This window comes from Nomascus leucogenys, chromosome 21 (assembly GCF_006542625.1).
Source record: "Nomascus leucogenys isolate Asia chromosome 21, Asia_NLE_v1, whole genome shotgun sequence".
NCBI classification, from domain to species: Eukaryota; Metazoa; Chordata; class Mammalia; order Primates; family Hylobatidae; genus Nomascus; species Nomascus leucogenys.
Window position 1 is genome coordinate 23,309,716 of NC_044401.1, and position 17,540 is coordinate 23,327,255.

The window sequence follows — 17,540 nt, forward strand, 5'->3', positions numbered from 1 at the left end:
AAATCATGCTGCTATAAAGACACATGCACACGTATGTTTATTGCGGCACTATTCACAATAGCAAAGACTTGGAACCAACCCAAATGTCCAACAACGATAGACTGGATTAAGAACATGTGGCACATATACACCATGGAATACTATGCAGCCATAAAAAAGGATGAGTTCATGTCCTTTGTAGGGACATGGATGAAGCTGGAAACCATCATTCTTAGCAAACTATCGCAAAGACAAAAAACCAAGCACCGCATGTTCTCACTCATAGGTGGGAATTGAACAATGAGAACATTTGGGCACAGGAAGGGGAACATCACACACCGGGGACTGTCATGGGGTAGGGGGAGGGATAGCATTAGGAGATATACCTAATGTAAATGATGAGTTAATGGGTGTAGCACACCAACATGGCGCATGTATACATATGTAACAAACCTGCACGTTGTACACATGTACCCTAGAACTTAAAGTATAATAATTAAAAAAAAATGTAAAATAAACATTAAAGGCAGTACAAAATCGGGTTAGCAGTTTACTGACACTTGATCTATATAATAGAGATAATACTTACCTCCCAGGGTTCTTATGACAAGTAAATGAATATATGTAAAGTGCTTACAAAGTGTGGGCACACTGTAAAAGCTATTAGATGTTTATAATTACTACTATATTTCTAATCAAATTTTATTTTCAAAATACCTAGTATTCCTGGATGACTTTTAGCATTACTTGGTGATTTGAAATTTGGAGACAGATTTTATCTGTCTTTCTTGGTTTATTCTAAATTTCCAGAAAAGCAGTTTAACATGGTATGCCGATGAAGCTTCTAAATCTGGCGTTGAAATCAAGTGATTGGAAGAAAGAGCCATAAAGGTTCTGAGGCAGGCGAAGCTGAGCAGGAGCATCCATATGGAGAAAGACGAAAATGTAATAACTATGTAACCTGCATTCAATTAAACACAATAACCATTTCTTAATCACTATAGTATTTCTCTCTAGTCGCAGACGTACACAAACCTATTTATTTAGGTGAGCTTGTAATACCAGTCATTTATTTTTATGAACAAAGGGAATAATCAGAAAGCAGAAAATAAGTACAAACTCAGTTACAATGCAATAGTATTTTAATGCACATGCACCAGAGTTATAAGCAAGATGAATTTGCCTTAAGTATTGCAACTGACTGAATGTTTGTGTTCTCCCAAAATTTCTATGTTGAAATTCTAACCCCCTATGTGATATGTGATGATATTAGGAGGTGGGGTCTTTGGGAGGAGCCATGTGAAGATGTAATGGGATTCATGCTCTTATTAAACAGACTCTAGAGAGTTCTCTTGCCCTCTTTTTGCCATGTGAGGATACAAGAAGACGGCAGTCTGCAACCAAGACAGCTCTCACCAGAACCCAACCATGCTGGCAATCTGATCTCAGACTTCCAGCTCCAGAGCTATAAGAAATAAATTTCTGTCATTTATAGCCACCCAGTCTATGGTACTTTGTTATAGCAACCTGAAATGACTAAGACAAGTATTATCAAGAGTAACTGCACATATTTATGAAAATCACAACATGATATAAAAAAATTACAAAGAAAAAATATCTTAAACAAAGGAGACAATTTTTAACTTTTTCGCAGAGAGCTTAGAAATAAAAAACAAACATATAAAACCCAGCTCTTTTGTGATTTATAAAGCACAGGCTGAATAGGGCCATATACAAATATTTAAATATTTAACATACAAGAGGATAAGTTTCAAACATTTTACAAGGTGTTATATTCAAATACAGAGCTTAATGAATTAAACTCTGTAACACACCGATGTCTAGACATGAAAGAAAACTTGCTTCAGCTTTAATAAAATACATTTTAATTGTATAATATGCTAAATACAAATGCAATAATCTCAGCTTATTCACACTTATATGGCATCCTGTGACTACACTGTTGCCCAACTTACTTCTACATAATCTTTACATGAAAATGTGGAGTAGGGATGGATGTTTATAGACTAAAAGCTAGATTTTGGAGATCATGAAAACAAACAAAAAGGGTACTTCTCCTTCTTCTAAATATTTGCATAGGTATGAGCTACTGTAGTTTGTGGAATACCAAATAATTTAATGTCAGAATAGTTTTAAGGACTTTTATCGAAGTCATTTATATCCAGAGTTTAAAATTTGAGTAGTGTTAATAGCTTTAAAAGAAAAAAAAGAAAACAAAAAAAGCAAAGAGTAGTCTCTAGTCTCTGACCTTCCCTCTACCATCCCTGTCCTGGTTGCTGTCCCAAGTAAGAGCCTTTTCTATCATTTTAATTGTTATTCTGGCAGATATATCTGTATTTCTAATATCTATCACACTCTTGAATTATCTGTCTTAAAACAGACTGCTTGGTACTGAATCCTAGTACCAGACTTACGAGCTCTTTGAACTTTGGCAAATTACATAACATTTTAAGGCCTCAGTTTACTGATCTATAAAATGGAAACAACAAAACCTGCCACATAGGCTTATTGGGAGGATTAAATGATGAAAATTCTGTATGTGTAATACCTGCTTATAATATAATGATCATATAGTGGTAACTACCATTAATTTTATTACTACCTTATGATAAGTGAGGATTTGAATTCTCAATCAGTTCTCCATCCGAAAATAGTTGTAGCATATCAGTTTTTTAAAAAATTACATTCATTGTTTCCATCATTATGTCCTTCCTATATGTGCAGCAACTTTAGATTAATGAGATTTTCATTTTGTATCCTCTAAAACAATTTACAAGAGAGATGGTAAACTAGCTAAGATGCTGAGCCACTGGAATTTTCTGCGTAACTTTCAATTTGCCAAATGCCAAATCACTGCTATTTCTGGACTATGAGAAACTGGAATATAGAACTTTTATTGTGGCTTTATATGCTTTTATTAAAATCTCTGTGAAACATATACCACTACTGCAGTTACTATAACATCTTTATTACTCACTTACTTTTGCCTTCTATTTTTATCATTTTCAAAGCTAAGCATATTTGAGATGGCATATATTGTATATTACAGTTTTTCTCTATATGTAATGTTTATCAGGATCAACAATATTGCTCTATATACTGTTGCTCAGTGATTGAAATGAAGGTTTCTATTTAGAGTTCACAATTATAAGTGTTCTCTAATTTGTGAGAAATAATAATTTGTGTGCCTGAGATATGTCTAAAATTCTAAGGAACATTTATGTAGCAGTTTATGTTCATGAAAAAGTTAAAAGTCACAATTTATTTTAACAAAGTGCTATGGTAAATTGGAGGTGTTTAAAAGGGAAAAACAAGATGTCAGTAATGATTACTGAACAGTCAAACATTAATTTACTTTATACCTCTTAATCTGAAGATGCAATATTTTCATTCAGCCAATGAAATAAAATTAGATACTATCCATGGAAAGGTTCTCAAATTATCCCTCATTAAATTTTAAGTTCTCTGACGATAAGGATATGTCTTATTTACCTCGTATCATCATTGCCTAGGACTATGTCTGACTAGTTGGTGTAGAGATGTTCAACACACACTGAATAAATAAATTCAGCTTAACTTAGTCTCAGATGGTTTACAAATGCTTGACAGTATGACACCAAATACCATAGTAACAGAGCATTATTCTTTTCAGCATAAACAAGTACACTAGTTGGTACATTATATTTTACATTTTATTGACAGTGACACATAGTAAAAATTGAATATATATTAATTACCCATGGTCCCTTATAAATATTTAAAGTTCTTTTTCACAAGCACAATTCATACTGCAAAGTCATAAACTAAATTTTTAAAAAGACAATTAAAAAATAAAATACATTAAACACAAATTATGATGGGATGAGATGGCTTATAACTGACTTTTAAACATTTTACATACAATCAAATGTAGACTTTCACTAAGAAGTTGATAATTCTAGGGAGCCCTTTTGAGGGAATATTTAGTTTTTAAATAATTAATGGCCAAATTAGCATACCTGAAGTCCTATGTTCTTAAAAAGGTCAGAGTCCATAAATGCAAGCAGAAAATTATATTTTTTGATGCAGAAACATCTTTTACAAAATGTAAAGTATTCTGTTTGCCTTAGATAGATTCCTTGAATTGAAAATTGCTGAGGTTTCCAACTATTACCTTTTCATGTCTTCACAGTCTGGATCTGATCTGATAACAAAAAACAAACAAAAATTATCAATCTCTATAGGGCAAAATCTATTTTCTAAAGTAATCTAAGTCAAATCTATACAACATGTTGGAAGCTTATGTATATATTTGCTTTTGTTATTATTATTTTTTAGAGATAGGATGTTGTTATGTGGCCCAGGCTGTAATGGAACTTCTGGGTGCAAGTGGTCCTCCCACCTGAACCTCTCTAGTAGTTGGGACTACAAGTGTACACCAGGTCCAGCTACACCTGCTTTTTTAAAAGCTCAATTCATCCTATAGTTATTATTTTTATCAAACTTTCTAGGCAAAACAGCAGTACTTTGCTTCTTCTCCATTCCTCCCTTTCAGGGGCAACTACTTATAACTCCCTTTTAGATGAATACTTATAACACCTCTAAATAATATACTTTTATTGCTACTTCTTCAAATATCAGTTCCTTCAATGTAATATGAGACAGCTCTCTCACACTCCCATGCTGCTCCTAGGCAACCCTCATAATACTTCTAATACCCCCATACTCCTAACGCACTAATATAGTCATTGTCAATATGATGACTATGTAAATGCTATTCACAGCTAAGACAGGTGGTATACTTACTTTTCCTTTCCTCTTCTATATTTTATCCCTCCTAGAGTTAATAATTGTCTTTCCCACTCTCATCCAACTCATCTATTTAATTGTATGTACTTAACACTAATTCAATTGCACCACTCCCAGAGTTTAAACCTTTATTACTATGAAGTACATTACACAGTCCATCTACTTTGCCCTCTTGAAGAACTCTTCCACAGGGTCTTATAAAAAACTCTAGAATCTATACTCATTTTCTCTATGCCTGCCACAGTCATTTTGTTACAGTATCTTCTTTCATTATCATTCCAGGGTCTCCATTAATATCCTGGGGATTCCTTCCCCTACTCTCTGTGCTGGTTTTCCTGTCTCATGATCCCTCAATTTTCTCTTCTTGGTTTATTTGCTTTTATTTTTTTGATAATGCTGGTACCAAGATTTTCCTGTTTTTGAAAAATATTCTTCTCAGTGGCTACCTTAGTAAAAAGGATAGAAAGTAAATTCTTGAGATGTTGTATAGCTGAAGATGTCTTTATTCTACTGTCAAAATACACTGATACTGCCTGAGTATATAATTCTATTATTCCCTCCTTGGACTCTTCCAGGCATTTCCCAATTATCTTACAGCTTCCAAGTTGTTGCTGTTGATAAATCTGATGTTATTCTGTTTTCTTATTCTTTTTTTCCTCAGGAAGCTTTTCATTTTTTTTTCTCAGGAAGCTTGCAGAATCTTCCATTGTTTACAGCACTGAATTTTAGTAATCATACCTGCTGGTATGGGAATATTTTTATCCACTGTATTGAGCTCTTGAGAGGCCTGTCAACTGAAAACTCATCGATTTAGTTCTAGAAAATACTGTTCGAGGATTTGCTATCCTCTATTTTTTTCTGTTCTCTATTTCTGAATTTCCTATTATTTGGATATTGGGCCTCCTGAACATGACCCCTTTCTTTTCTTTCAAATTTTCTATTCTTTGTCTTTCTGCTCTACTTTCTGGGAATTTGCCTCTATTTTATCATCTTTTTAAAACTAAATTTTTCATTTCTACTATTATATTCTTATTTTCCAAGAACTCATTTTTTTTCTGTTCTTTCTTTTCAAGTAGTTTACTGCCTTTATTCATGAAAGTAACACCTTCTCTTATATCTTTGAGGATATTCTTTAACAGTTTTTTGAAATGTTCTCTCTATATAAATTCTTACTCGAACCCACTTTTCTTGTTTGTGCACATTCCCATATTTCATAGTTTTCATCCTCAAATGCCTGGTCATCCTTTGCCATCTGCTCATATGTATAAGTGAACACTAAAAAACTGATTGGAATTTGCAAATGTGTCTGAAGCTTGTCAAATGTGGTCTTCCTTCTAGTATGTCTGGCTAAGCCATTTCCTTGGGATCTCCAATATTAATACCTTTAGATCTTTGCTCTTCGGCTGGTCTGATTCTCCAAAGATGACTCTTCCTATATCCTGCCTACTGTCATTGTTTTCTGGGATAAATAGGAGCAGTAGAAGAGAGTTATAATATTCAGCATGAAAACTTTTTTTCCTCATTTTTCAATTCAGCACCACCAGACAGTTGTGCACCTAGGGTTTTCTAGTCCAGAGACACTGTCTGTGACTCTCTGCAGAGAATAAACCTTCAATTTTCTCTTAAAGGGAAGAGGTATAATCATATCTTCTCTTTTCATCCCACGTTCATCCTTATTTTCAATTTCCACCAATTTCTGAGGCTTTGCATCTGCAATGTAAATTAGGCTGCTTTTCAGCTTTCCCCACTGGTAGTTTAAGATTCAGCTTTCTCAGGTCTGTTAAGTAATTCGACATTGATAAAATATTCAGCTTCCAAAATTTGGTTGCCATTTTCACTACTTCCCTTCTTTTTGTCCGTAGATATTAGTATCTTTTTAAAAAGTCTCTTTACTGTTAGTGAGAGTTGGGGAGGAGATGAAACTAAGCATACTTGATCAATCTTCTTTCACTGGAATACTCCTACATAGTTTGTAAGTCTAATATTAACATCTGGGAGCATTATTAACTTTTTCCATGCAGACAAAGCAATAAAATGAATACATTTTATTAGTTATTTGGGAAGATTTCTTTTTAAAAGTACCTAATTTGAAGTTTCAGGGCAAGAAAACTTACAGTTCTGCAATAGTTTCTGTTTATTCTCTGGCAGTTTAAAAAATACTTCCTAGTCTATCAGCATTCTTGTCTTTGGGTTGTTCTACACACACAATTATTGAGACTGTTTCCAAAGACAACAGAATCATGCCATTACATGTGCCATTTAATATTTCGCCAAAAAGCTTCTAACCTTAAACTTCATTTTTAAATTTTTTTGAGACAGTCTTGCTCTGTCACCCAGGCTGGAGTGCAGCAGCATGATCTCGGCTCACTGCAACCTCCACCCCCAGAGTTCCTGTCTAAGCCTCCCTAGCAGCTGGAATTACAGGCATGCACCACCATGCCTGGCTAATTTTCTGTATTTTTAGTAGCAATAGTGTTTCACTATGTTGGCCAGGCTGGTATCGAACTCCTGTCCTCAAGTGATCTGTCCACGTCGACCTCCCAAAGTGCTGGGATTACTGGCATGAGCCACTGCTCCCGGCCCCAACCTTAAACTTTAAATAATAAGATTAAATTAGCCCCAAATGAACCAAAGGCCTTCTTGTTTGTCATACTAGGAAATTCCAGAATTCTGGAAGCAAAATAAGATATAAATTCAGAATACCTTTCACAGCTACATTCACATAAAGAACTTTGGCTAAACAAACTAATCTCCTATATTTATTGCTATTTATTTTTTAAAAATAGACTTTTGTCTCTTTCCAAATCTAGAGACAGTTGGGAATATGACAAGGTAAACTATTTGTTATTACACAGAAAATATAACCAAAGTGGCTAGGTGCGGTGGCTCATGCCTGTAATCCCACCACTTTTGGAGGCTGAGGCAGGTGGATCACCTGAGGTCAGGAGTTCGAGACCAGCCTTCCCAACATGGTGAAACCCTGTCTCTACTAAAAATACAAAAAATTAGCTGGGCATGGTGGCAGGCACCTGTAATCTCAGCTACTCGGGAGGCTGAGGCAGAACAATTGCTTGAGCCTGAGAGGCAGAGGTTGCAGTAAACCGAGATCACACCACTGCACTCCAGCCTGGTTGACAAGAGAAAAGAGTGAAACTCCATCTCAAAAACAAACAAACAAACAAACAGAAAACAAAAAAAACACACACAAAAGAAAGAAAATATAACCAAAGCATCTCCTATTTGAAACCAAATGATACACTTTTTTATCCTGTGGCTTAGTTTCCACCTTTTTTAAATAGAGTGTTTAGGTAAAAGGGTAAACTTAACATTTATGGGGTGCTTTCTTATGCTAGGTACTTTAACAGTATCTAATTTAATCTGTACAAAATATAACACATTCTATTTTTTAATTTTACAGATTAAAAAAATCTTCACAAGGTAACAGATGTTAGCTAACAGACAGAGAGGTAAATTAATAAGTAGTATAATGAATTTGCTGGACTTAAAAGCCTAAGTTTGTTTTTTTTTTTCAACTATCAGTCAATGCTTCCTATATAAAATAGAGGTACTACTGCTTACCTTGCAGAAAATTGTAAACAGTACATAAAGTAATATGGAAAAACAAGGACACAAAAGTATTTCCAAAACGTGTCCTCCTTACAAAGACTTGGGAGGTAAGACAGATAATGATGGATCAGAAAAGTCAAAGAAACAAAAATTAGGTATCAAGACCAGAGTTGGCAATTGGTATTGTGATGTTGGATTGCTACTGACACCTAGTGGCTAACTGCTAATGACAAAATAAAACCAGAAAAGAAGGGATGGAGAACCACGCTTTAAAATCCAGAAGACTATCAACCTATTTTGAGTAAATACTGTGCTCTGAATTACGTTATCATGAGTGACAATAGGGTTTCCATCCATGCTATATCTTCACTGTTAGCAATGGTAAGTACTCCGTAAAATATGAAATGATGCTGAAAACATACTCCTGGTATCTTCTCTGGAATATTCATCTGTAGCCTGTTTCTGGTGGAAATCCACCCCATTGCCTTGAACACTTCTTTACTGCAGTCTAAGAAACTAAGTTGCTGGGTTCACAGAAAAATCCCGTTAGTTCTTCTGAGAACCACTAGAGGTTCCTGATTGTCGCTAATTGTGAAATACGACTTGAATGTTCCTTGCAGTTTAATGGTGTTACGATAACTACATAAACACAAAAGACACAGAAATACAATAGTCTGTCTAGTTAACTAAACCACCATATTTTACCAATAACACATACAAATATTTATGAACTGTATTATATTTCGTACTTTGAACCAAACAAATACTATGATGTATGAGCAGGCAGGCTACTCTTAGATCTACCATGATATGTGCTATATCCCTGCTATTGTTTGCAACATGCAGAAGATTTAAAAAAAAAAATCACACACAACTAGCATTAAAAGGTTTGTGTAGAAGAATTTGTAACTATGAGACTGTAGCTAGAATTTATAATATCCTGTTATTCACTCTTGTTCAGGGCAGAGACATTCCCCATAAAAATGATCTCTAGTTGTTATGCTCAGAACTGGAATTTCTGACTTGGCCATTAGGATCCTGCAATAAGAACCTATGAGCTTGGTTTCATTCACATCTATCTACTCCTCTGTGTGCTTCAAGCCATTCTTTTGGCTGAGAGACCATTAGGGTAAATGATATATGTTAATTTATTCCCTAATATAGTAAGCCTGTACCAGTCTATGATAACTATTTTGATGAACAGCAACCAGAACTGCAAATATACAAAATATCAATAAAAGATCAGTGTCTGTAATACTAAAAATGAGTATTACAAGTTGTGTATACATGCTATGTATAAATGGAGCTATATCTGTAGTATAGCATGATTCTTCTTCTTTTTTTTTTTTTTTTTTTTTTTTTTTTCCTGAGATGGAGTCTTGCTTTGTTGCCAGGCTGGAGTGCTGTGGTGCAATCTCGCCTCACTGCAACCTCCATCTCCTGGGTTCAAATGATTCTCCTGACTCAGCCTCCCAAGTAGCTGGGATTACAGGTGTACACCACCACATCCAGCTAATTTTTCTATTTTTAGTAGAGACAGGGTTTCACCATGTTGGCTTCGATCTCCTGACCTCATGATCCACCCACCTTGGCCTCCCAAAGTGCTGGGATTACAGGCTTGAGCCACGGTGCCTGGCCAGCATGATTCTTAAAAGAAACATGTCATTCAGACTTATTTTTAGTTATTGACGGTAGGGCCTAACATTTGTCCCAAAATTTAAATGTGCTTCTATTACTAGATCTGACAGGAACTTGTTGCTGTAAGTTTGAATTATTTTCTATATGTGTCATATATATTGACTATAAAGATTCAAACGCTTTATGTAAATAAATCCTTTAGCAATATGCGATAGAAGTAAATGGAATAAGGTATTGGATACTTACTGTATGGTTTTTTCTGATAGCAGAAATTAATGGAAAGAGGAAAAAAGGCAATGATATAATAAAATGAAAAAAAGATAAAAATATGAATAAAAAGGAAAAAAAGGCTGAAGACACACAGTATTTTGTGATGTACCTTGAAGCCAGTCTACACCTTCTTGCAAGCCTTCTCCTTTTATGGCATCACTAGCACTGAAATAAAATCCATAAGAAACATAGCCATCTCATTACATCACAAAACTATAAGAATAAAGGATTACAATTTTGCCAAATGGAGAATTAATACTACAATAACATATATCTGAGCAAAACTGGTTAATCATTGAAATTGAAAATAAACAGAAAATAAACAGAAAATAAAAGTCTGAGTGCTCAAGAACAAGATATGTTTATAATTTATAAACAGATTTTGAAAACCATATCGCTAAAAAGTTATTTTATCCTAGGACTAGTTCTTACACTGACATTAACAAAACAAATACTTTTGAGTTATTTTTCCAGTGGTAGAAAAGTTTTGTACAGTCCACTATCCTACTTTGCTCAGTTCTAATCATTCAATCTCATTATTAGAAATGCTTGACTTGAGTTATAATACAGCCATATTATGGCGTGCCTTTGTTTGAAATGGAATTTGATATCTTTAGGATAAAAACCCATAATTATAGGTTTGGTAAGCTGGTAGAGTAAAACAAAAACTCAGTAGATCTCAGTCATTTTCTTATTAGCTGAGGGAGTTTGGCTAGGTCATTGAACTCTTCTGTCTTCAGTTTTAGCATCTGTAAAGTGGGGGAATAGTATCATTGACCTCATATGGTAATTGTGAGAATTAAATACTTGAGGTATGTATATAAAACACCTAAAACAGGATGCTTCCATTGTCTTTCCATTCTTGAGAGACTAAATTTAAATTGTTATTGTGAGATTTTATGTATAATCATAATTAAGTATATAAATTAAAATAATAAAATGCAGAGGATTTTTAGAGTATCAGATAATCTTTTTAAAAGGTATAGACAGTTTCTCGTAACATGTTATTGATCTAGTCATTTATTTTCAAAATATGATTGTATAATAGCAATTAATATATACGATTAGATTTTCTGAATGATTAGGGTTCCTTTTAGTGTGCTGAAGGCATGACTTCAAATAGTATAGTGAAGTACCTAAAAGAATTAACTTAATTCTAATCCAAATAAAAATTATCTCCCAGAAATTACTTGTTAGACTAAGAATATAGCTTATCATAGAATTATTATAAAATACAAAGAAACAAACAACATGAGATACACAATTATTCAAAGCAAATTACTGATTATCCATGGTAAGAGTAAGAGATCAGTAACTGAAACACTTAAATCAAGAAAAAGATATAAATTTTATCATACACCTATAGTTCCAAACAATTAATACAATGAAACCCTGCCCCTCTGGTGTAGGTGTCATTACCCTACTAAAAACTGCATCTTTTCCTAACACATGTTCGAATTTTATCTTTCCTCTCAAATAAATAAGAATAAAGCAAAAATCTTGGCCCTGTGTGATATGACCCCTGGTTATTTCTCAGTGGCCTCATTTCCTACAATTTGCTCTTAGATTGCTCTGCTCTAATCAACCTGGACTTCTTGCTGCTCCTGGAACACACCAGGTACATTCTCATCCAAGAAAAGGCTTTTTCTTGCTGGCCTTATTCTTCCAAACCTTCACACGAACTGCTCTCTAACTTCAATTAGGTCTCAGAGAGGGAGGAACTCCCATTATTCTTTCTCTTATTATCATACTTTATTTTCTCTCATCCTCCCAGCTGACATTTTATACATTTATTTGCTTATTATTTGTCTCCCCCACAAGATGGTAAACAAATATAAATACACACAACACGTACACACACACACACACACACACACACACACACAATCATGATGCCAGGGATTGAGTCAAAGAACGCATCTGAAGGAGAATAACACAATCAGACCCTGAAAATCAGAGCTGACTATATGTTTAGTACAATGGTCAAACATAAAACTTAAAATTTTTCTTTATCAGACTATACTTCTCTAGGATCTTCTCTTCATTGCTCAGTAAATTTACTTGTACCCAAGGCATGAGACAGATAATATTTTATCTCTGTATCACTGAGCATTACCTTTATATTTAAAATAGAAAAAGAAGGATAAATATATTTTCAATTTTATACATGCTTTAAAAAATATTGCCAAGAATAAAGAACAAAACGAATAAATGAGATACTAATTTGAACCTAGTGAGAAGAGGTCCAATTTGAATTGAGAAGAAGTCACAATTACACACATGTTTAAAAGAAACACTTTGCTTTCTTCTATAAGTCATCCAGAAAATCTAGCAACTGGCAATATAACATCCTACATCCTTATAAGCATCAGGATATTACTTTTTTTCTCACAGAGAAATACTGAGATTTCACAATTGAATAAATAAATCTGTTAAAATGTAATGGTTAATTATTTTAAGTAGAAAAGATGGTTATTTACTAATTAGATCCACGTTTTTAAACGTGCACTTTCTATCAAGCGGTCACAATACTTAATACAACACAGAAATTAAAATTTATTCTATTTTAGAAGTAATCAATTTAGGTATGATTTAGAGAAATATAAAGGCTCTAGATCAAGACGTTTCTGTTTCCAAAATCCCACCATTCTTTACCTATCAAATACCACAGGACCTCAAATTCCAACTCAAGAATCATTTATTAGACACTGACTTTTCCTCTGATCCTAGAGTAAGGAAGGTTTTACTTGGGATATGCAGGGTTTAGCTTCTGGGAAGAGGTGCTGGAGGCGCTGAATACCGGAAAGTTTCAAGAGCTTTCCTAAGGTCTTTACTATTACTCTTTCAGTGCCAAAACTAGTTCCTAAAGTTGTTTTCTGAACTCTATGACCTCCTTGCTTCATATTCTAGTTCACCCTTCTTGTGGCAGTGGATCTCTCTGCTTCTGTTCCCAATCTTCCCCACAGATACCTTCTTATAAAAAGGAGGAAACTCTGGCATGGAAAGGACCTCTTACAGGAGAGAGAAGTAGGTGGGTGGGTAGAAGGGAGTTTAAGATGGTAGTGGTAGGCACTAAAATACTATCTAATGTATAATCTCTGTTTATCCTTACTAGAATATTTTGGTAGAAAGGCACAATGGAGTTAAATAAGAAACTGTTTTCCAAACAAACAATGCATAACAATTTCAACATTAATTACTTAAGAGTTCAATCTTATTAGGATGTCTAAGTAAACTTAAAATTTCCATTTCCATTTATTCATTTTAACAAATATGTATTGTGTACCTATTACATACCAGGCACTATGATTATTGTAGGGGTTATTAAAGTGAAGAAAACTGACAAAACCCCAGCTGTCAGGGAGCTAACACACCTGTATAGGCAGACAGACTACAAACAAACAAAACAAAGCAGTCACATGGTAATAGTGACTCTAGCAAGCCAGGAAAATTATTTTGGAAAATGATTCAAAGGAGGGGGACACAAGTGCACATACCCTTAGATGGGACTGTGCTTGGCTGACTCCATGTGCAGCAGGAAATCAGTGTAGCTGAAGTCAGTAAGTAAGTGAGCTTTTAAGTTATTCCATTATAAGAGTTGTTTATATTTTCCTATCCCCCCAAAAATTTGAAAAGGTTTTTAACAGTAATATATTTGTAAAAACCTACAATGCCACAATTCTATAAAACAAAATCCTTAGCTTATATCCCGCCATGTTTGATCACTTATTTTTAAAAAATGAGACCAGAAGAAACAACTCTGAAGCCTGTATATTTTTCAGAAAGCTACCGTGAAAAGTAAATACAAAACTTTACCAAATATGCCAGGGTTTATCTTTGATGTTCTCTAAACACAGCAACTGAGACACTTTTACAGATGTCACTGCATCTCTAAGATCCATTTTATTTGCAAAGAATAAGATTGGAATTCGACGGTGTTTAATATCTAAAAGAGAAAATAAGACTATCATCACACTTCCAGCTTTTTAGGTCATTTTGCAGCAAATCTTTAATACTGAAACCCATGAAATTGTTTTTCAGTCATCTTTTTTCATATCACACATATAGAAACATTTAAAGACACATACTGTCACACTGTTAGGCATGTATTTGAGCAATAACAAAATTTTAAAAGTACTTCCTAGGACCATCTGCCCTCTGGTTAGGAGCTATAACCAAAGATGGGTGAGGTGGGACTGGGAGCTCAATAAGCATTAGAGAGAAGTACCTACAAAAAAACATTAAATATTTTGTTTGTTTCCTTTTTAATTGTGAACAGAAAGGAGGCAAACTTCAAGTAGAAGTAGAAGGAAAAGAAACTGGAAACTTATTTAAGTTTTTAGTCACAATATAATAAGTAACAAGCTAGATTTTTAAAAGATATTTTTATCTTGTCATGATTTTGGAAACATTTTTCATTTTTTTGAATAGATAATACATTTAAATAGTTCAAAATTCAGAAGATACAAAATGGCATACAGTAAAAGAATCTCATTCCTAACTTTGTCCTAGGACAATGGTCTCTGTAGAAAAGGCAACCTATAACATCAGTGTCTTGGCGTCTTCATAGAAATATTTTATGTATTTGCAAACATAATTATTATATATTATTTTCATATAGCAGGCCAACCTCATTACTTTATACCTTTATCTTTTCATTTATTTACATATCTTGGATCTGATCCCATATCAGTACATACAGAGCAGCTTCTTCATATTTTAACAGTTCTGGAATATTTCTTCTTTTAGTACTATGTACTATTATTTAACCAGATCCCAACTGAGATACCTGTTACCAATCTTTACAACTATGAACAATCCTGTAATGAATAAATGTGTACATAGGTGGTTTTGTACACCGGCCAGTATGTCCTTAGGATAAATTTGAGTTGTGGGATTGCTGGGTCAAAGGACATAAATTTCTCTTATGATAGACAGTGATTACCAAACTGCTTTCTCTTAAAAATTATATCAATTTACACTTCAACAACCATGCATAAGAATGAGTGTTTCCACTCCCCTAGCCAAAAGACTGCTAAGAAACTTTTTGATATTTTCCATATCATAGGTAATAGAAAGGCCAAGAATCTTTGCATATATTCAAAAGATGTTTAAATTTACTTTTTTATTGACTTATCTTGATATGTCCTTTCCCCATTTTCTATTAAGCTTTTATATTCTTACTGATTTTTAGAAACACAAGTAGTATAGAAATATCCCTGTATCTATGATAAGAGTTGCAAATATTTTCCCTTGCCTGTCATTGTGTTTATCTGTTCACAGTACATTTTGCTATTCAAAGATTTTTTATGGCCATCAAATTTTTTAAAAAGTTCATATACACTTCAGCTGAGAAATCCCTCCCTTGGAAATCTATCCCATAAAATAAAGGAAGTAGTACATTAAGATCCATAGACAAGGCTTCAGTTGAGGAAATCAAAGTCCCCATTGTTTGAAGCATATTTTGTAGGAACTATTTCATTTTACTGCTCAACATTCCAACACTTTTTAGAGAAAAACTGGAAAGATTAATATGAAAGGAAGACATAATCAAAAATGCATTCTCAATCTAGATACAAGACTGCTAAGTTTTTTGTTTTTTTGTTTTTTTTTTGTTTTTGAGACGGAGTCTCCTCCGTTGCCCAGGCTGGAGTTAAGTGGTGCTATCTCAGTTCACTGCAACCTCCACCTCCTAGGTTCAGGCAATTCTCCTGCTTCAGCCTCCTGAGCAGATAGGATTACAAGTGCACGTGCCTGGCTAATTTTTGTATTTTTAGAAGAGACGGGGTTTCACCATGTTGGCTAGGCTGGTCTCGAACTCCTGACCTCAAGTGATCCACTCGCCTGTAATCCCTCCCAAATTGCTGGGATTACAGGCATGAGCCACCACGCCCAGCCAAGACTGCTAAGTTTTTAACATTAAAAGGTCACATAAAACGTACAGGGTGGATAATTTTTTTTCAAAAATTTCAATAAGCTTGAGGTCATCTGTTAAAAATACCAAAGATATTGTGGTTACGCAGTAACATTTATTAGAAATTTCTATTTCTAATTTCATTTCATTTCACACTATTTCCATTTCATTTCTAACAAATCCACAGTTCTCTTAAACCACCATCCTTTTCTGAAAGTCCTAGCACAAGCACTATTTAAATTTTTTTGGCATGAGGAAAGCTAGAAATGCAGAGTTCCACAATACTTACTGGAGCACTGTTTGTGGGGGGGGCTTGGGCAGGAGGAAAGTACACATCAACAGGTGAACGATTAAATAAACTGTGGTACATTCGTAGTAAACCATATTAGGCATCATTAAAAAGAATAACTACATAATTATATATAATTTGATTTGGAAGGATATCCATCATTAAGTGTTAATTGAGAATAGAAACATGCAGAAGAGTGTAAAGAATATGATTCCATTTTGGTAAATAACAATGATAGTCCCCACAGCCCTCAACCCTACATATATTTTTGGTGTCTCTCTCTCTCTCTCTCTCTCTCTCTCTCTCTCTCTCTATATATATATATATATATATATATATATATATATATTCACACACACATACATATATATGTATATGTGTGTGTGAATAAATATGTAAGAAATGCTGTAATTAAACACACACACAAACTCAGATATGCATAGAGAAATGCATGAAAAGATGGTAACAAATAGTTTTAATGGGTGTTGAAATACACAGATCTTTATTTTCTTTTTCCATCTGATTTTCTTTTTTTTGCTATTGGCACAAATTATTTATGTAATCAGAAAAAGGGGAATTTTTATTTTTGAGGAAATAAATGTTAGAGACCCCAAAAACATTGCAAAATGCTTTACATTTACATTACATGCAAAATTTACAAAATATGGGGATGTACATAAAATATAAATTCTGTATAATATATATGTTTTAAATTCAAAAATTTTAAATGAAAGATAATTACAAAGTGTAAGCAATACCCAAAGAACAAAACATCACACATAAATGAACCCCAAAGAACAGATACAGACTGAAAGACACACACATACCTGGATGATTCAGAAGAGTATCGAGTTCTTCTTTGGCCACAACCATTCTTAATCTATCACTACTATCAATGACAAAAATAATAGCTTGGCCTTCTCTGTGTAATGTAAAGAAAAAGAAAAATTAAAGCTTTACTTATAAATTTTTCCATGTTTATTATCCATGGGCATTTCCTAACCTAAGTATTATCTCCTTATGTCCTATGTCCATATATCATTAGAAGTTTTGGTGTTGTTTCTTATTAGTTTA

At 33.8% G+C, this 17,540-nt stretch overlaps 1 protein-coding gene across 9 annotated transcripts in view; it reads right to left on the minus strand.

Moving 5' to 3' along the window:
• The window catches only part of ARL6 (ADP ribosylation factor like GTPase 6), a 48,646-nt gene that overhangs the window by 10,696 nt on the left and 20,410 nt on the right, over positions 1-17,540 (minus strand). For 3 of the 9 annotated variants that reach the window (XM_030801807.1, XM_030801806.1, XM_030801808.1), the window contains 6 exons: positions 17,294-17,388; positions 14,080-14,209; positions 10,373-10,428; positions 10,240-10,252; positions 4,154-4,183; positions 511-1,444 (listed from right to left, as the gene is read on the minus strand). In XM_030801807.1, the coding sequence (XP_030657667.1) occupies positions 1,297-1,444; positions 4,154-4,183; positions 10,240-10,252; positions 10,373-10,428; positions 14,080-14,209; positions 17,294-17,388 (472 nt within the window). In that variant the 3' untranslated portion in view covers positions 511-1,296. Of the gene's footprint in view, positions 1-510; positions 6,248-10,239; positions 10,253-10,372; positions 10,429-14,079; positions 14,210-17,293; positions 17,389-17,540 lie in introns of those variants that run through there. The other 6 variants (XM_003261699.3, XM_003261698.3, XM_030801809.1 and 3 more) reach the window with 5 other exon arrangements.